At 56.3% G+C, this 18,521-nt stretch overlaps 9 protein-coding genes across 9 annotated transcripts; 5 read left to right on the top strand and 4 right to left on the bottom strand.

Moving 5' to 3' along the window:
- Positions 1–322: 322 nt before the first annotated feature.
- On the top strand, positions 323–1,971 carry EX895_001439 (uncharacterized protein; the record flags this gene model as incomplete). Its single annotated transcript, XM_029882038.1, has 2 exons — positions 323–1,661; positions 1,742–1,971. The coding sequence occupies 2 exons, from the start codon at positions 323–325 to the stop codon at positions 1,969–1,971; spliced, it is 1,569 nt and encodes a 522-aa protein (XP_029741639.1).
- A 105-nt stretch (positions 1,972–2,076) lies between these two features.
- On the bottom strand, positions 2,077–2,574 carry EX895_001440 (uncharacterized protein; the record flags this gene model as incomplete). The annotated part of the gene is made up of 1 exon (XM_029882039.1): positions 2,077–2,574. The coding sequence occupies one exon, from the start codon at positions 2,572–2,574 to the stop codon at positions 2,077–2,079; it is 498 nt and encodes a 165-aa protein (XP_029741640.1).
- Positions 2,575–4,033: 1,459 nt separating this feature from the next.
- Positions 4,034–6,172, top strand: EX895_001441 (uncharacterized protein; the record flags this gene model as incomplete). Its single annotated transcript, XM_029882040.1, has 1 exon — positions 4,034–6,172. The coding sequence occupies one exon, from the start codon at positions 4,034–4,036 to the stop codon at positions 6,170–6,172; it is 2,139 nt and encodes a 712-aa protein (XP_029741641.1).
- Positions 6,173–6,767: 595 nt separating this feature from the next.
- EX895_001442 (uncharacterized protein) lies at positions 6,768–7,619 on the top strand (the record flags this gene model as incomplete). The annotated part of the gene is made up of 1 exon (XM_029882041.1): positions 6,768–7,619. One exon carries the CDS (start codon positions 6,768–6,770, stop codon positions 7,617–7,619), a length of 852 nt encoding a protein of 283 aa, XP_029741642.1.
- Positions 7,620–7,847: 228 nt separating this feature from the next.
- On the bottom strand, positions 7,848–9,233 carry EX895_001443 (uncharacterized protein; the record flags this gene model as incomplete). Its single annotated transcript, XM_029882042.1, has 1 exon — positions 7,848–9,233. The coding sequence occupies one exon, from the start codon at positions 9,231–9,233 to the stop codon at positions 7,848–7,850; it is 1,386 nt and encodes a 461-aa protein (XP_029741643.1).
- Positions 9,234–10,226: 993 nt separating this feature from the next.
- Positions 10,227–11,891, top strand: EX895_001444 (uncharacterized protein; the record flags this gene model as incomplete). The annotated part of the gene is made up of 1 exon (XM_029882043.1): positions 10,227–11,891. One exon carries the CDS (start codon positions 10,227–10,229, stop codon positions 11,889–11,891), a length of 1,665 nt encoding a protein of 554 aa, XP_029741644.1.
- Positions 11,892–12,566: 675 nt separating this feature from the next.
- On the bottom strand, positions 12,567–13,463 carry EX895_001445 (uncharacterized protein; the record flags this gene model as incomplete). Its single annotated transcript, XM_029882044.1, has 1 exon — positions 12,567–13,463. One exon carries the CDS (start codon positions 13,461–13,463, stop codon positions 12,567–12,569), a length of 897 nt encoding a protein of 298 aa, XP_029741645.1.
- Positions 13,464–15,015: 1,552 nt separating this feature from the next.
- On the top strand, positions 15,016–16,749 carry EX895_001446 (uncharacterized protein; the record flags this gene model as incomplete). Its single annotated transcript, XM_029882045.1, has 1 exon — positions 15,016–16,749. The coding sequence occupies one exon, from the start codon at positions 15,016–15,018 to the stop codon at positions 16,747–16,749; it is 1,734 nt and encodes a 577-aa protein (XP_029741646.1).
- Positions 16,750–16,858: 109 nt separating this feature from the next.
- EX895_001447 (uncharacterized protein) lies at positions 16,859–18,043 on the bottom strand (the record flags this gene model as incomplete). Its single annotated transcript, XM_029882046.1, has 1 exon — positions 16,859–18,043. One exon carries the CDS (start codon positions 18,041–18,043, stop codon positions 16,859–16,861), a length of 1,185 nt encoding a protein of 394 aa, XP_029741647.1.
- Between the last annotated feature and the right edge of the window lie 478 nt (positions 18,044–18,521).

An 18,521-nucleotide genomic window follows, 5' to 3' on the forward strand; every position in this document is an offset into this window, starting at 1 on the left:
CAGATTGGCAGACTGAGATCTAATCAATCTACGTTTGCGTGAAGAAGAAGCTTGAGAAGGTTGAGAAGGTTGATGACGTTCGTTGCTAGACGCAGCGATGATGGAAGCTGAGCAAAACGACGAGGACGAAGACGTGGTTTTCCAAAAGCGGACTGAGCGCGATGTCAAATTGGCCGTCAGGGTCCAATTTCATTCCCCTTTGAATTACAACACGATTGATCACAGTGAACCGCCATCGTCATCATCATGGCTCACCTCCCTACGGCGCAATGACTCAGCAGTTGAGGTGGCAGCAGCATGATAAGCAGATCCAGTGACAGCCATGCAATCCATCGATGCGGAACAAGTCCGAACCTCGGAGGCTGCTAACTCGGATTATCCGACACCACCAGAGCTCCACATCACTGCCTGGGATGCGCTCGTCAAGGCAGCAACGCTCACTGCACCGCACCTATCCTTCGAAGTCGACAGTCCGACACAGTGCTCATCTGCACAGTCGGAAGAGCAGAAGAATGGATTCTTGCTGGCAAAAACAGCCCAACAGCAGCTCAACGACTTTTACAGAAGAGCATGCTGGGCGCCTGACGGCTGTAGCCTTCTTGCCATCACAGAGTCACAGCAAAAACATGTCTTTCACTACAGCCGCACGGACGACAGCAGCATAGGCAAGCTGCAATTGAGAATCAAACTCAAAAGCCCCTCGCCTCTCCTCGATGCCGTTTGGTATCCGCTACCTGCCATGGAGCAATCGGCCGATGAGCAAGCAGACACCTCGACTACAACGTGGTGCTTTGCTGAATCGCATCGGGATCTCCCCATTCGACTCACAGCGAGTGACGATGGTCGTACCCGCGCAAGCTACTCGATCATGAACCACCTCGAGCGATTCGTGGGTCCGCACTCACTCGTCTTCAGTTCGGACCTCTCCCGCCTCTACTGCGGTCTATTTTCGTTCCTCGCTGTGTTCCCACTGTCGACACCTGGTCTCAACACGCATTCTCTGATCCCGCTCAATTCCGGAAAACGGTCTGCCGGAGGACAGAGGGGGATAATCTCAGCGCTAGCAGCAACTGCACATCCGAGCGACCCAGCGCAGGAGCTCGTAGCCGTGGGCACCTTCGAAGGCACTGTCGCCGTCTACGGCTTTGACCCAGTGCAATTCCCTGAGCCCACCGATCACACTGCAGCACGGACGCCAGCTAGCCACGACCAAGAGTCGCTCGCCCAGAGCTCATGCCTCGCAGGATGGCGAGAAGTCGAAGGTGACGGCATTACACAGCTTAGATTCCACCCACTCTCGCCCTATGTGCTGTTCGTTGCGTCGAGGCGATCAGATTACATCTATGTCTACGATACCCGTTACTTGATGGGCGATGGTTCCAAGTGGAGTTTTCGACCTCTTGCGCAGTCAGGTGCTGGTGTTCGATCGGCTCATTTGCTGGCCAAATTGCGGCGACCGGGTGGAGCGACCCATCAAAGGATCTACTTTGACGTCGATTGGGCCGGTCGATGGCTCGCTACGGGTGACGAGCAGGGTATGGTCCATGTCTGGCGCATCGATGTCGGACGCTTTGTGGATCAGACTGATGTCGAGGCATATGACACGCACGTCCCGCAAGAGCTCGAGTTGACACCCGACCTCAGCTGGAAGGCGCACCAAGGTAAGTGGTGGGCGAGGCGTTGCGACGTGCACGCTGGATCATATTGACACTTTGTATATCCTTCTTTCTCTATAATGCAGACGCCGTCGGATCCGTGGCCTTTCATCCCTACGAGCCATTTATCGCCTCTGTGTCTGGTTCACGGCGCTGGCCTGACCCGGGATCTGCCAGCAGCAGCGAATCAGAACAGGACAGCGAGGACAGCGACCCGGTCTCTCCCTCTAGAGACTCGCAAAGACCGTGGACGACCAACGATGGCTCGTTGAAAGTATGGAACTTTTCCGATCCCCCACCTACTTCACCTTCCTGATAGAAGTGCGCCGAAGCACAGCTTTCAGGCGTCTGGCGTATTTGTTCGAGCAACATGTACTTGTTGGCACTTCAGCAGCAGCTGAAGTAATCTGGAATCAACCGATCAGCCTTTGAACTTGCGCCCGCTCTTGACGTCTGCCCTCTTGATCTTGCTCTGCTTCTTTCTGCGAGCCTCTGCGTCCTGCAACCGCCTCACACGCTCACGCTGCTGTTGGCTCGTTTCGCCCACCAGGCCGCCCTGCGCCAGCTCGAGTAGATGAGCATGAAGCTTTTCGAGCGCATCTTGCACATTTGCCTCCTGCGTTCGATGGCGCATGCTGGTGATGAGCAGCGAGTGGTCCGAGGCAACGTAGTAGGGCGACTTTTTGGCGATGCGGCTGACGAGGTCTCTGGTGAGCCACTTGCGCGGATGGGAGGCGTCGAGCGAGTCGTGCGCATGGCTTCCGGCTTGGGACAGCTCGAGTCGCAGGTTGGCTTTGGTGCTGAGCTTGTTGACATTCTGCCCGCCGGGACCGGAGGAGCGCGAGAAGGTGATCTGGTAGTCGTTGCGTCGTAGGTCGATGTCTTGGAAGGAAGCTACCCATCGTCGACGCTCTTGCATCTCTTGTTCGGCTGCATCGCTGGTCTCGTTTTTGTTTGCTCGGAGAGGTGGTAATGTTGTGAGGCTTCGAAAGAGGAATGTAGTCGTTGGAGCAGGTACTGTAAAAGGCGTCGTTCTGCTTGGCAGCAAGGACATGTTTCCTCCCGATACAGCTTTTGCGTGGTGTGATGACGGTGACCTCCGCAGCGTCAGACGCAGCATTCCGTAGTTGGCCAGCATCCTTGCCTACCTCAGATTCTTGCAGCCCAAGGTCGGGTGAAGCAAGGAGCGTGGCGAGGACGACGACGAGATGGTTGGGAAGAGCCCGCAAGAAGCCGAGAAGAACACTTTTCAAAATGTTCTTCGTGCAACACACGCTCAAAAAAATCAAGTGGAGATAAAAAGGACCGAAAAATGGACCGACGAAAAACAGACTTTCCAAGATCCCATTGAACCCATGAATCCAGGATGTTTAGCTTGCACCTGTGTCCCTCATTTGGACCCAGACCGCCGGCTACAATCGCACCCGTGGGCGCCAGCCAGAGGATAATCGAAGAAGAGGACTTTCCATCGGTGTGGTCGAATTGATCGCATATCCGCGGCATCGGCTCACGTTTGTAAGGATATAGGACGCGGACAGCCGATGCGGCAAACAAAATGTGGTTGCCGATTGATTTTTGTCCGGCGATAAGCAAAGCCACGTTTTCAGTCTGCATGGCCGCCTTGGTGCTGTTCCGTCGATCTGGAACGGAAGCATAGCCTATCATCGACGCTAGGAACGTGCACTAGCTCAAGTCGAACGCAGAAAGAGCATCGAGACGCGGAGCGCGAATGGCTGAAGGTCCACGGGTCGATGACCAAGCATCGCTGGTGCAGCAGAGACGACAGAGAGTTTCGGTCCACAAAATGCCGTCGGCTTTACAACATTTTTCCAGCCAAAAAAAGAGGATCGTCGTGAGCTGACTTGCCGAGAAGATGTCATCGTGAAGCGCCTTTTTGTCAGACAAAACGGAAAGGCCTCGACCCGTGCTTTGGCTGACTCGGTATGAAGACGGAGAATTTCCATTTTCGGACTCGCGTACTCAGACTCGCATTGGGGTTCTCTTTTCAATTTTCCTGGGCTGCTGGTTGCGACATTTCAGCCCAGATGTGTTGCATTGGACCCGAAGACTTGAACAGCTCGGTCCTGACCCACCTTCTCCGTCCTTCTCTCCTCTCTCACTCTCACTCTCTTCCACACCACGCCCGGTCCCCGACATCCTCCCACCAACTGCGGGGCCGACATCGACGACGTGGATCTGCTTGCTTGCTCTGGGAGTTGCCTTGGTCACCGCCCTTATCCCACGACATTGTCTGCTCGATCAAGCTGGATCGCACCTGGTGCCATCAGCGCCAGCCTCTTTCACCTCCAGTCTCTTTCCATTCTTCCCTGCCATTCTAAATCAACAGCTGCAAGAGCAGCTTCGACGACTGTTCCAAGATGGGTCTTCTCTCGCTAGGAACGCCCATGGAATGGAAAGATGCTCAACCCTTGGCATCACATGTCCGCAAGCACGGCATCCAGCAGTTCCTCTCACTCTGGAACAAGATCAAGGACCGTCGCGGCGACATCCTGCTCTGGGGTGACGAGATCGAGTACATTGTCGTGTCCTTTGACGAAGAGACTCAGAATGCCAAGCTGTCCTTGAGGCAGGAAGAGATCCTCAAGGTCTTGTCAGCCAGCGACCAAGAGACACGCGAATCTGCTCCTGGGCTTGCAGGTCAGATCCCCACTTTCCATCCCGAGTTCGGCCGCTTTATGCTCGAGTCGACGCCCGGGTCGCCCTACGGCGCCAGCCCCAAGGAATTGAGAGGCGTCGAGCGAAACATGCGCCTTCGCAGGCAAATCGCTCGCTCGCATCTCAAGCCCAACGAGCTGCCCATCACGCTCACCTCGTATCCACGCCTCGGTGTCACGGACGCACCTTTCACAGAGCCACACTACGAACCCAGAGGCAATGCATCACGATCTATGTTCCTTCCCGACGAGCTTATCAACCCACATGCGCGCTTCCCCACGCTGGCAGCCAACATTCGAAAGCGTAGAGGTTCCAAGGTTGCCATCAACATGCCCATCTTCAAGGATGTCAACACGCCTTCACCGTTTATCGACCCTAGCATTCCGTGGGATCGCGACTTTTTCCCCGAGGATGCAGAGGCAAAGGCAGGTGCCGCCAAGCCAGACCACATCTACATGGACGCCATGGGTTTTGGGATGGGATGCTGCTGTCTGCAAGTCACCTTCCAGGCTTGCTCGGTGCAGGAAGCACGTACGGTATACGACCAGCTCATCCCCATCGGACCCCTGCTGCTCGCACTCACAGCTGCCTCCCCAGCCTACCGCGGTTACCTTTCGGATGTAGATTGCCGATGGAACGTCATCTCGGCTGCTGTGGACGATCGCACACCGCAAGAGAGGGGCGAACCGGCGCTCGACCTCCCCGGCCACACCCCACGTGGAGGACTCGACCGAGACGCTGAAAAGATCCCCAAGTCGAGGTATGACTCGGTGGACTCGTACATCTCGCAGGACCCGCTCAACCGTCGCAGCTACAATGACAACCCGCTGCCCATCAACGCAGAAGTCAAGCAGCAGTTGCTCGAGGCCGGGGTCGACGACTTGCTTTCGGATCATCTCGCGCATCTGTTCATCCGCGATCCCCTCGTCATCTTCAGTGAGATGGTCGACCAGGACGACGAGACGAGCACGGATCACTTTGAGAATCTGCAGTCGACCAACTGGCAGACGATGCGGTTCAAGCCGCCACCGCCGGGAGGGAGGATCGGATGGAGGGTCGAGTTCCGCAGTATGGAGGTGCAGATCACCGATTTTGAAAACGCGGCGTTTTCGGTGTTTATCGTCTTGCTCACGCGGGCCATTCTCAGCTTTGGGCTCAACTTTTATATGCCGTTGACGAAGGTTGATGAGAACATGGGGCGCGCGCACCGTCGGGATGCGGTGAATGGCGAGAAGTTTTGGTTCAGGAAGGAGGTATTTCGGACGCGGAATCGTCATGCTTCGCGCCAGGCTTCGCGGCAAGTGTCGAGGAGCGGGTCGGCCGAGGATTTGCAAGGTGGTGCCAGATCCGTCAATGGCATCGAAAACGGAAACGGTCATGGCAGTGACAATGGAAGGGCTAGCCCGCAGAGCATCGCCTCCTCGTCCTCCGACGGCGTCGCCGGCAGCCCAGCAGACGAATACGCCGATTTCAGCATGGACGAGCTGATGAACGGCAAGGGCGACGACTTCCCCGGTCTCGTCGGGCTGGTGCACAACTACCTCGACAGCCTCAACATCGACGTCGAGACGCGCTGCGAGATGGGGCTCTATCTCGACCTGGTCTCGCAGCGCGCCAGCGGGCAGCTCATGACGACGGCGACGTGGATCCGACAGTACGTCCGCAACCACCCAGAGTACAAGGGCGACTCGGTGGTGAGCCAGAAGATCAACTACGACATGATCAAGCAGCTGGATCGCATCGAGCGCGGCGAGGTCGATGCTCCCGGCTTTTTGCCACGCGGCTATGCGGCGCGGAGGCAGAGCCAGGAGACTCAGCCGGATCTGAGGGCGCAGGCGTAGCGCGAAGGAGCGATCTTTGTACCATTATGTTGTTCATTCAAGAGCGATAAGTTTCCACAAAATATGTGATTGCATGGTGATGAGTCCAGCTCCGACACTGAGAACACAGCATCTATTGAGGAATGTGTTCTTGTGTCGCAGCTACCGTCTCGTCCGCGCTGCCTACCACCAACTTCCTTCCTTCTCTCCGTTACCACGCTCGCCATCCGCCATGCTGCCAACACGGTAGCTCGAGCTGCAGGGTGTTTCAGAGCAGTTTTGCAAGCAGAATCCGTCAAGTCAGCCGAGCTGGTCTTTTCATAGCTTTCTGAATTTTTTGCGAGCTCTCCTACCGTGAAACACAATTTTCTGCGCAAGGTGGAGGCTTCCTGACGTATGCAGCCACGCACCGGCCAGCTGCACCGGAATGTCACACACCCTCAAGATGACTGAGGCGACGTTGACGGGCCGTCAAACGACCCAATGGTCACCATGAATCTGGACACACCTGTTCCTTTCTTTCAGTCAGCCACCACCACCACTACCACCACCAGCAGCAGCTACATCCTAGAACGTTTTGTCTTTGCGCATAACATAGCGGGCTTTCGTTCACAGCATGGCGCCTTCGCTCAAGATCTCAGCCGGACCCTCAGTGGACGCGTTGCAAACCGTCGCTGTGAACCACGACGACCGACCCACGGAAATCAACTCGGACCTCTTCCAGGGCCGCATCGCCGTGCGCATCAAGAACTTCACCGGCTCGGATCCCGACGGCGTGGAGCATCGCAAGGACACACCCTACTTTGGTGCCGGCCACGGCAAGGGCCAGAGCTGGAGCATGCAGATCCAAGGGCGTTTCAAGTCCGCGGTCAACGCCGACGACCTCGTGTTCGGCAACGAGTTTGATAAGCCCATCAAGGACCACCTGCCGTACGGCACGAGTGTGGCGCTGCAGTTTGTGAAGCTAGTCGATCCGAATTTGGAGCACGACCTGTACGCGCAGCGTCCACATGCCTGGAGCCCGTACCTCGCGACCATGCCGCGCGTCAACTCGGTTGCGTCGGACAAGGAGGATTTCAGCGAGTGGCCGAGCTTCCCCACACACCCGGAGTATGTCCAGGACGACATCTCGAGCCTGATTCCTTCCGAGCTCGCCGAAAAGGAGAGGGACACTGTGGCCAACTTCAAGGGCATCGACAAGGCGCACGAGTACCGACAGCGCTTCCTGGGCAACCGCGCACACCGGAAGGAGATCATCGTGGACAAGGACCAGATCGTCACCGCTGACTTCTTCAACGGCTTCTTGGACTTTAACGATCTCACGCTGCACATTCCTTTCTCGGGCGGGCTGAAGTTTGATCTGAAGAAGTACTGGGATGGCCAGCCGGTCCGCTACATCTGCAAGGACAGGAAGAACGATAATGTTTTCTTTATTATCCAGTTTGATATTGTAGATCTCAACCAGTGATCCAGATCAATGTGTAAGATCGGGCAGTAGTAATCAATAGGCAGACAACAAAATGAAACTGGAGAGTGTGGACAGTGTGTACAGCACAAATCGCCCCTGAATCTGCTACGAGCACGGGAACGAGAGTGTCGACATGTGCGAGGTACACGCTCGCAATTGCTTTTTTCATCCGGATACAAGTACACGTGTGAGCAAGCAGAGTAAGTGAGAGAGAGTGGCCGCACTAAGTTACTTGCGGAACTGAGGCGGCACGTCTTGTCCGCCTTCCTCTTTGGATGGCGCGCGGTTGTGGTAGGCCCTGAAGCTGTCTTCCCATTCCACATATTCGCGCCAGTACTTGTTGAGCGCCTCCTCCTCGGGCGACATGGCAGATGTCGCGGTCGCCGCAGCCGAAGGGGCTCGGTGCGATGCAGAGTCCGAGGGGGGCGGAGGCGGGACGTCGTCCTCAGGGGGAGGGGGAGGAGCAACTGCGCCGCCGTCGTCGGTGGGTGGTGGTGCTGGGTCACCGTTGTGTCGCGAGTTGTAGGGGTATGATTGTGGGTGCTGTTGCTGATGATGGTTCTGATTCCATCCGCGTTGCTGATCCCAAACTGCTCCCTGCTGTTGTTGGTGGTGATGGGAGTACCCGCCAGCACCTGCGGGACTGCCACCTCGGCCATAGCCGTGCGAGCGGCCGTAGCCTCCACCTCCTCCAGCACCACCTCTTGATGCACCACCGTCGTATCCGCCATAGCCGCCTCTCTGGCCACCGGGCCCACCGCCATATCCTTGCCCCATCGCATCGTAAGCCTTCTGCCACTCGGAGCGCACCACTTCCATCAAGTCCTCTGCCAACACCTTTGCAGCCTTGATCTGCTCATCCTCGGGACCCGCGATGGCGATATGCATGGGTTCGGGCATCTCGACGCCCGTATCGCTCTCAATGAACCCACTCCCCATGCCCTTGATCTGCACGCGCGTGCCCGTCTCGCTCTGGATGTACTTGACAAACATTCCACCAGGCCCGACGAGCTTTGAGCGCACATTGAAGTTACGAATGCTCTCCAGGTTGACCGGCACTTTCTCTTCGGGCCATCTGCGACGCTCTCTTGGTGGTGGGCGTTGGTTCTCATAGTCGAGCCTGCGCTGATGTCGGTCTTCCACAAGTTGAGGAACCTCTACCGCCATGAGTTCGTTGATCTTGGCGATGGCGGCGTCGAGGATGTCTTGGGAGATGGCGCTAACGTGGAGATAGAGTGGCGGGTCCTCTTTTGTGGCGAGCGTTTTGTCGGGGTACCATGTGCCCTTTGTAGTGACACTGGCGCCGGTCTCGCGATGGATCTGCTGTTGTGTTTGGCCCTTGGTGAGCATGTATCGGTTGCGCTGGTCATTGATTTCAATGTCGTGGGTGAACTCGGCCTCGTGCGCGTCCTTGTCTTTGCGTTGCGCATCAGAGGCGGAGGATGCAGCGTCGTTAGGTACGGATGAGGATTGCTGGCCTTTGGATGCGAATTGGGCGGCAATCTTGGCTGCAGCAGCAGCCGCGGCCGCTGCGGCAGCCGACGTGGACGCCGAGGAGGAGGTTGAGGCAGAAGCCTGCGCCTCATTGCTGGGACTGTCCCACCGACTCGACATGGTGTGGTAGCGCTCTCAGCTCGGTGGTCGATAAAGGAAGCGAGATCGCAACCAGGAACGCTCAGGTGTAGCGAGTGGTATTGATGTTTGCGGTTGCTGGTGGACCCTGATGAGGATGGCGAGATTTTCAGTCGCTGTGATTCAATTCTTCTTCGATCACGTGGTAGTCACCTGGGATAACGGTCTAACATCAAGTGGAAAAGGGACGGACTCACGGAAGATGTCCGATTCGCAAATCCAGCTTTGCTCCCCAGATGTCCGGACCGCGACCGGGGGAGCTGCTCTTTCTCTTTCTCTTTGCATGCAGTCTTATCGACCAGCGGAGATCTCTTCGAGTGATTGTTGATCAAACAAGAAGATTCTAGCTCCTCGCTCCAAGTTCCTGCCACAGCAATGTCGCAGGTCGCCGAACGAAACCACGAACGATGCCGGTCTGGAACCGAAGCGTAACAACGTTACAAGTGTGTCGAGGTTGGTCGCAAGTGCATTGGGACACGGATGCCTTTCCGGCACTTGTTCGGGTGTAAGCTGTGCCTGGTGAAGGGCAAAGATCGTGAGCGTGACTGATCAAAATAATCATCTCAAGGATTCTAGAAGAACAGAGAGATCAAGATGCTGCTGACGGGTTGGTTATCGTGTTCACACGGTCTTGATAGGCGATATGTAGTAAATGGCAAAATTATTTCTCGGGAATTCCCTCCCACGGGCGAAAGAGCGAGCGGCAGAGCAGCAGAGAGACAGAACGTTTGATGACTTCTCAGAGAAAGCGGTCCGAGCGTGCCGTCAGCCTTCGGGTCGCAACGAGTGAGTGTCTTGTCTTTATGTCCGTCTGTGGAATTTCGTCAGTCTCGAGCGTAGGAGACTGACGCAACCGTAACTCCAACTTCAACAGTGAGCTCGGTCAAGCACCAGAGCTTCTTCTTGCCTCTTCCTCATCCCTCTCTTCACACCACCATCTTCTCAAAGAAGAACCAACCCCCTTTCCTTTCAAAAATGGCCCACAAGCTCACCTCCTCCCTGCCTGCGTGGCAGAAGCTGCAGCAGCTCTACGACACCAAGGGCAAGAAAATCAACCTCGGACAGGCTTTCAAGGCCGACCCTAAGCGCTTCCAAAAGTACTCGCGCGAGTGGAGCTCCAAGGCCACCGATGCCACCCTCCTGTTCGACTACTCCAAGAACCTCATCGACGATGAGGTGCTTGACGCTCTCCTTGCTCTTGCCGACGAGGCTCAGGTCAAGCAGCAGATCGACGCCATGTTCAGCGGCGAGCACATCAACGCCTCTGAAGACCGTGCTGTGCTCCACGTCGCCCTCCGCGATGTCCCCGGCGACTTCAAGATCGGCGAGGCTGGTGTCGACGAAGTCAAGCCCGAGCTCGAGCACATGAAGCAGTTCTCCGACGCGGTTCGCTCCGGCGCCCACAAGGGTTACACGGGCAAGAACATCAAAAGCATCGTCAACATCGGAATCGGTGGATCCGACCTCGGCCCCGTCATGGTCACCGAGGCGCTCAAGCCGTACTCGAAGCGCGACCTCGACGCTCACTTTGTCTCCAACATCGACGGCACCCACATGGCCGAGACGCTACGTGTCTGCGACCCGGAGACCACCCTCTTCATCGTTGCCTCCAAGACCTTCACCACGCAGGAGACCATCACCAATGCCACCACCGCGCGCGACTGGTTCCTCGAGCACGCCAAGGACAAGGCCCACGTCGCCAAGCACTTTGTTGCGCTCAGCACCAACGTCAAGGCCGCCACCGAGTTCGGCATCGCCAAGGAAAACATGTTCAAGTTCTGGGACTGGGTCGGAGGCCGATACTCGCTCTGGTCTGCCATCGGCCTGTCCATCGCCATCGTGATTGGCTTCGACAACTTTGAGCAGCTCCTCCTCGGCGCCCACGAGATGGACCTGCACTTCAAGAACACCCCGCTCAAGGACAACCTGCCCGCGCTGCTCGCGCTTCTCGGCATCTGGTACATTGACTTCTTCGGCGCCCAGACCCAGGCCATCTTGCCCTACGACCAGTACATGCACAAGTTCGCCGACTATTTCCAGCAGGGCGATATGGAGTCAAACGGTAAATTCATTACCAAGAACTCGGAGCGCGTCGACTACCAGACCGGCCCCATCATCTGGGGCCAGGCGGGCACCAACGGCCAGCACGCATTCTACCAGCTCATTCACCAGGGCACCAAGCTCATCCCCTGCGACTTCATCGCCCCCGTCCAGACGCAGAACCCGCTCGGCAAGCACCACGAGATCCTCCTCTCCAACTTCTTCGCCCAGCCCGAGGCTCTTGCCTTTGGCAAGTCCGAGGCCGAGGTCAAGCAGGAGCTTGGCGCCGAGGCGAACAACGAGTTCCTCGTCAAGTCCAAGGTGTTCGAGGGCAACCGTCCCACCAACTCGATCTTGCTCCACAAGATCACCCCCGCTGCCCTCGGTGCCCTCGTGGCCCTTTACGAGCACAAGATTGCCGTTCAGGGCTTCGTCTGGTCCATCAACTCCTTCGACCAGTATGGAGTAGAGCTTGGCAAAAAGCTGGCTCAGAAGATCCTGCCGCTGCTGGAGGGTACCGATGCATCCAAGGTCGATGATGCCGGTCACGATTCTAGCACTTCGGGACTCATCAAGTACTTCCTGTCCAACCGCAAGTGACTCGGGCGTGACGACGCGCACTCCGAGCTGAAGCGGAGCCGGATCTGATCGTAACTCTTGTCGACTCATTGCTGGAATTGAAAACATACTTCGCAACTCTGTTGTTCCAATGCGAGATATGCGTCTGCCGCTGATGCTCGTTGAATGTGCCACAATGAGTGCCCGTTTCCACCGCCTCCCATTTTTTTCTAGCTTGTACTGCGCTGCGCCCTCGACCCCCTTCCATCTTCGCGTTGTTCGATTCCGAAAAAACGGGTCGCTGCGTTTTTTGACACCTCGACCCTGTTGGCCCCTGACACTCCTCATACCAAATTCAGAACGACGTCTGTCACACACTGTTTCACGACTTCGACGCTACAGCAAGCACAGAGGGCAGAAAGGTGATTTGAGAAAGAAGATAAAAGGCAGCCTACAGTACAACAGGTACAAACACGGACAAACAAAAGGAATCAACGCGCTTTGGCAGGCAAGCCAACCGAGAGGGGCATCGCCAGGATATCAAAGGCCTCGTGCCTCCCACAGTTGCAAAGCTGCCGGAGAGTCAGAGGAGCAAGAGCCAAAGCGCTTGGTGAGGAATAGAAGGGCGAGGAAAGCAGACTGGGAGTCTAGAACCAAGCCATGAGGCAAACACTGATGTTACAAAAAGGGAGGAAACGCAACGCATGTAGAACCCGTCTAGAGCTCGGGGGCACGGGTGCTGTTGTACAACTCGAGGTCACGCTTGTACTGCTCGAGCGCCTGCAACGCGCGCTGCTCGTATGGGGCCTTCTGCTCAGCCGACATCTGCTTCCATCGCTCACCACCGCGCTTGGAGAACTCGGTGATGTTGGGGATCACAGCCTCGCTGGCACGCAGGTCGTTGAGGAACTCAAAGAAGGCCGAGTTGGGACGCTTGGGCTTGGCAGGGTCGCGCAGGAAGGCAGTGCCCTTGATGCCCTTCTTCTTCTGCGAGGCAATGTACGCGTTCTGGCGCTTGATGTCTTCGGGCGACAGGGCGGCCTTCCACTCGGCGAGGGCGCGCTCGTAAGCCTCCTTCTCCTGTTCGTGCTGCGCCTCGTAGCGAGCCTTGAGTTGGGGGGGAAGCTGGGCCCACTCGGCACCGACGGCCTTGGCCATCTTGACAATGTCGACGACCTGGGCACCCGTCTTGGGCGAAGTCTTTTGGTAAAGAGGCTCACCCTTGAGTTGGGCGACGCGTTCCGACATGTAGATCAGGAACGACGATCGGAGCGTAGGCTTGTTGGCCGAGGGCAGCGGGAGGAGCTTGCCGTCGGCACCACGCGCCTGCCAGGGCTTGAGCTTCTCCTTCTTGGGCGCCTTGGCCTTGGCACCGCCACGCTTGGTGGTAGCGGCAGCGGATCCATCGACGGCGGCAGCGGCAGCGTTGGCCTTGGACGCGCTCGCCTTGGCCTTGGTGGTGGTGGACGAGGCGCGCTTCTTGGTCTCCTTGGGAGCGGCGGCGGCGGGAGCGGTGGCAAAGTTGGCGACGGCAGCGGGGGCGACGGCGGCGTTGCGAGCCAGAGGCTGCTGGTTACGGACGGCTGTCCTCATGATGGTGGGTAGACTAAACATATAGAAGGCAGTCGGATGCTGCGGATGAGGAAACGAAAAGGAGAAGGCGCTGCGCGGGGGCAAGGGCGGAAGCGGATGGGATCTTATACTTGACGAGAGAAAGAGGGCTGCACAGTGTGGGACGGGAGAGAGACAGTAACCTAGAGCTAGAGAGAGGATGGGAAAGAGGGAAAAGGTGAAAGCGCAAAGCCTGCAACAGTGCCAGGGTATCTGAGAAATGAGGCAGGAAGGGCAAGCCTGCCAGTCAGCCAGCCAAAGAGAGCAACAACGGCACACTGCATTTCCACCGACATTTTTTTGGCTTTAGAGCTCAAGAGAGCAACAGTAGCCAGATTGCAACTGAGTTTTTTTGACGAGGCAGCAGCCAAGTCTCGGACACGAACCCTCTTTACCGATGCGGAGCTCGGCTGGACACACGCGCTCTGTGTTGTTTTGGAAACAGGGCAGCAGAGCAGTCAACTCAGGAGACAGGGTTTGCAAGCTTGCTTTCGGATGGGCAAATTAGCAGAGGGCGTGAGAGAAAAATAAGAAAAGGAGCCAGGAATGAGGCACAAATCGAGAGCCTCGACGCTGTGGCATTTTCTTTTTCGTCTCGCTTTCTCCCCATTCAGGCCCCTTCCGTCTTCCGTGCTCGGTATTTTCGAAAAAATCAAGCAGTTGGCCAGTCTCTCTCAGGTTTAGGCAGGAGGCAACAAAGAGGGCAGGCGGCAGCGAGCTAGAGTGGAAATTTAGTCCAAATTCAGCCTCACCCTTCCCATTTGCAAAGAACAGCAGCTCACCAGCGCACTCCACACCACACCATCAGCTCGTCTCAAACCTCTCGATGTTAGATGGGGATTTTCAAAATCTTCTTCGCCTTGTGGGACGGTATTTCACGAATACATACATGGTGGGGTAGGAGACAGGGAGACAGACTGGCGCTGCGGGCGGAAATGAGAGTCGACAATTCTTTATCAGTTCGTGTGTGAGTCAACCTTGAGCTCAGTCAACTGCTCTTGCAGAGCTGGTGCGTCTTCTCAGAGATGGTTGTGCAGCACAACAGCAGTGAAGAGCAACGAAGGAAGATAAAACGCAAGTCGAGATCGCAGTCTCAGCTTTAACGCCAGCAGCGCGCGATACCGAGGTCGGCACAGCGGCCAGTGTGGATCTCGCCTTGTGACCCAAAAAAACCAGCTTGTTTCGAGACTGCTCTGGTGGCACGACTTCCAGGAAAGCAAAAACTGAGCCTTTTGAGAAATTAATTCAGTGCCTGCTGCTGTCTTGTGCAAAAAAGGGGTGACGAGACCGAGATTTCAAAAAATAGCGGGCCACCAGGCAGGGATCAAATTTGATGAAATCCTTTTGTGGAGCTTAACAGATCGAGAATCTCATCGGGGTGTTGAGAGGAGAAGTGCTCATCGGACGATTCGGTATTTTTGCACTTTGGACCCTGACTGAGCTGCATGGCCGCCATCTTTTGACGCCAAGCAACCCTTCCAGGTCTCTGAGATTGTCGCTCGTGTTTGCCTTCCTTCGCCCCTACCACCGGCTTTTCCCCCTTCATTCAGACAACATGGGGCAGGGGTCGAGAAAGAAGAAGCGCCCGGGTGGGCGAAATGTATCTCCGCCTCTGGCCCCATCACCCCTGCTCACTCGGAACCTGCAACTTTTGCCCGTGGGCCTCACGCAGCTTTCCAACGACGAGACATTTGTCTCACAGCTACGACACGACATTGACGATCTACTGTCCACATTTGCCCAAGTCTTGCTTCTCCAGATCCTGACTCTCAATGAAAGAGCCTCGCAGAATCGAGAAGCTGGTCCATCATCGCAAAGACTTGACACTCCACGAGCCACAGCACAGCAGGCAGTCTCGCCGTTTTCGGTCTTTGCACAAGTCTGGCGGCAAAAAGGCTGGCACTATGTTCAGTTCGCATTCGCAGATCATACCGACAGCAAGCGTGCTCTTGGTGACGCAATCTGTCGTGTGCTGCTCGAGCACCTACTTCCTTACATTACGGAACGCGACCGCTATTCCGCACAAGTCACCGAAGCCGAATCTGAGACGTTCGCATTTGCAGACCTGGGTCAGCTCTTCAAGATAATGGCGGTAGTGTTTGCGCTATACCTCTTTTGGTCGACGCAGATCTACCCCACTTCTGGCATTGGCGTGAAGCATTGCCGACCCGCGATGGAGCGCATCCCCATCGAACAAGACTACTACGACGTGCTCCTCGATCTGCCAGAAGCGGTATTGAAGCACTTGCAAATCGAGCAAAGGACAGCAAATATCGCCGGGACCATGACGGCAGATCTGGCTGAGGTGCTTCATCGTCTGGTTGGTCAGCCGCCTGATGAGCATGGCCTCTCCCAAGCTTCCCGACCTGCTCCACCGGCTACTCCAACCAAGCCCAAGCCATCTGGCAAGCGCAAAGGTAGGCAGGCCTGGCAAGACGATGCCGACGGTGGAAACTCCACCTCAAAGCACGGACTAGACCCGGTGTTTGACATTATACCCGTATCTTCCGTCGCGACTCGATTGCCTCGCAACTGGCCTTCTGTTCGTGTCATGACATCCTTGGAAGCGAACAAAGAATTCGGTCGCATCGGTACCGTTGTCCGCATCAGTCCCCCCGAGACGTCCACCACGAACGCTGTCCCGACCACCGAAGCAGGTGGATCTAAGGAGGTAGTTGCTGGGCTCTCGCGCGGAGACGTGGTCCGTCTGAAAGCCCGACAGCGTCTAGCCATGGCGAACATGACGATTTCCAAACTACTCGACGCGGACGCCGCCCCGAGGCAAATCGGTACAACAGAAATTCTGGCCCAGACGGCACTCGCCAATGCTCAAGAAGTCACGTCCCGATCGGCCGCCAGGTACGAGATCGAAACGCCTAGATGGATCACGAGCGCCAATTACACGGCTAAGCTGCAACCTTGGCTGCAATCATCGTTGATGCCCGTGCAGCAGCCCGATCAGCGTGCATCGTACAGCAAGAAGCTATACCGTGAATCGCGCGATAAGATCATGCGAGCGGATGAAGAGACAGAGGCTGCGAGAGATACGGATTATGGCGAATGGATCTTGCGCAGCTTTCGAGAGAAGCGCAGAGCACTCGAGGCGCAGGGTACGGAGGCGCCGTCGGCCGAACAAGCTTCAGCGCTAGATTTGCCGGACGTCAATGACGAAGGGAGCTTGAGCGTGGACTCGCTCTACCGGTTGGCTGCGGAACGGACAAAGACAGCGGCAGTGGAACGCGGAGAGATGCTCAAAAGCGCTAGAGCGGCTGGATCTAGTTCCAAGTAATTCAGTGGACTCATTGGGGTTTTTTGGACAGACTGACTGCGAACATATGACTGCGACACAGAAGACGAGCTTCAGACAACGGGGTTTGGAACGTCATTTCTGTATCCTTTCACTCATTTGATGGCAAAGGCTCTTCTTTTGGCCACCAGCCTGGAATCCACGGTCTGACGAGCAGCGTGGTCTCACCATCTCCCGAAGTGATTGACAATTCCAACCCATTGCTTTCCGCACCTGCTTTTGAGGCGTCTGTCCACCTATTGACTTGTTCCAGCCGCAAGCATGCGAGGCCGACATTGTGAATGCCCTGCGTAAACTTTCCCGCAGCTTTGCCGCGTGCTGGTTTCCCACCCGTCGCTTCGGGCGGGTTGATGGGTTTGGAGCGCACTTCGGCGAGATGCGCGGGAAGAGGGTGGGCGAAGGAGCGGTCGACGTCAGTGATGCTGGTGGGTGCGGGTGTGTCGGAGAGGTAAAACGTGATGGGGACGATGCGTTTTCGCACGACGCCCGTGTGATGCGTTCTTGCAGTGAGCTCTTGACCGACGTAGCAGCCTTTGCGGAAGTCGACACCGTTCATGTAGTCGAGGTTGTTTTCGAGTGGCATGCTGGATGCTTCCGGGAAGTCGAGCGCTCCTTCTGCGACGCCGTTGATAATTCGGTGCAGAGTGTACTCTTCGCTCTCAACTGCGCTGACGGACTGGCCGAGGTGCAAGCCATCAGCTGCGGGGAGAACCCCTCGGAGGCCGATGGTTGGACATCTTGGATCAGCGCTCAGCTTATCTGTGAGCTCTGTTGGGGATGGAGAGCCAGAGGAGGACCACGCTTGGATGACACTGTATTCGCTTGACACATCAACGAGTTTGACCTTGGATCGCAACTTGAACTTCTTGATGAAGCTGAGCAGCGAAGGAAGTGTGCGAGAGTCGAGATCGAGCAGCCAGCGTGGTGAGCCATCGTCGAGTGGCTGTTGACGGTGAACAAAGACGTCTGCGAGCATGCGTCCTTGCGGGTTCATGAAGCCTGCATAGACCAATGGAGGAGAGGTCGGGGTCGACTTGCTCGACTCGAGGGCCTTGACGTCGTTGCTGACAAGGCCTTGCAGTAGTTTGACTGTATCTCGACCACTAACTTCCACGATCCCGCGATGAGGTACTTTTGCCACCTTCCATCGAGTATCTGCAGCGTCGGTGGAACTGGCCAAGGAGCTGGAAGAGAATTTGCGAAGCTGCGCGACGATTGCTGCCCTGAAGGCGGTCGGTCGGCTGTGATGGTGTGGAAGCACAACGCGAGCAAGCATTCGGGCTGATGATGGCATTGCAAAGACGCTCAGGGTGAGTTCGTGTGTGGCAACGGTGCTGGAATCGTTGGAAGACGGGAAGGATGACAAGGGTTGCATGAACATCGTGCTCAGCCTCCACTCTAGAGGTCGGAATTCGGACAATTCTGTTCTCTCTCCGATTTGAAATCTAACAAAGACCAAAGCTGTAAAGGAACGCATCGATTCATGAAAGCTCCTTTGCTGAACCAGGAACTCAGCTTCATGAGCGTGTGACGTCTGTTTGGAAGAGGAGTGTGTGCATGCAGGAGATCGAAAGAAGAGCATCAGTACAAGCAAGGAGAGGTTTCGGCGATAAGCAAGGGTTTTATGCATTGGAACCAGATCAGAACAAGAGGTGCAAATCGCGTGGCCGCTCGTTGAGTGGCAGCTTGTGCTTCACACGCTAAGCAGTCGGTCAGGGGCCAGCCGAACAGAGAAAACGACCAAGAAACAACGA

Source organism: Sporisorium graminicola, chromosome SGRAM_11 (genome assembly GCF_005498985.1).
Source record: "Sporisorium graminicola strain CBS 10092 chromosome SGRAM_11, whole genome shotgun sequence".
Taxonomy (NCBI): domain Eukaryota; kingdom Fungi; phylum Basidiomycota; class Ustilaginomycetes; order Ustilaginales; family Ustilaginaceae; genus Sporisorium; species Sporisorium graminicola.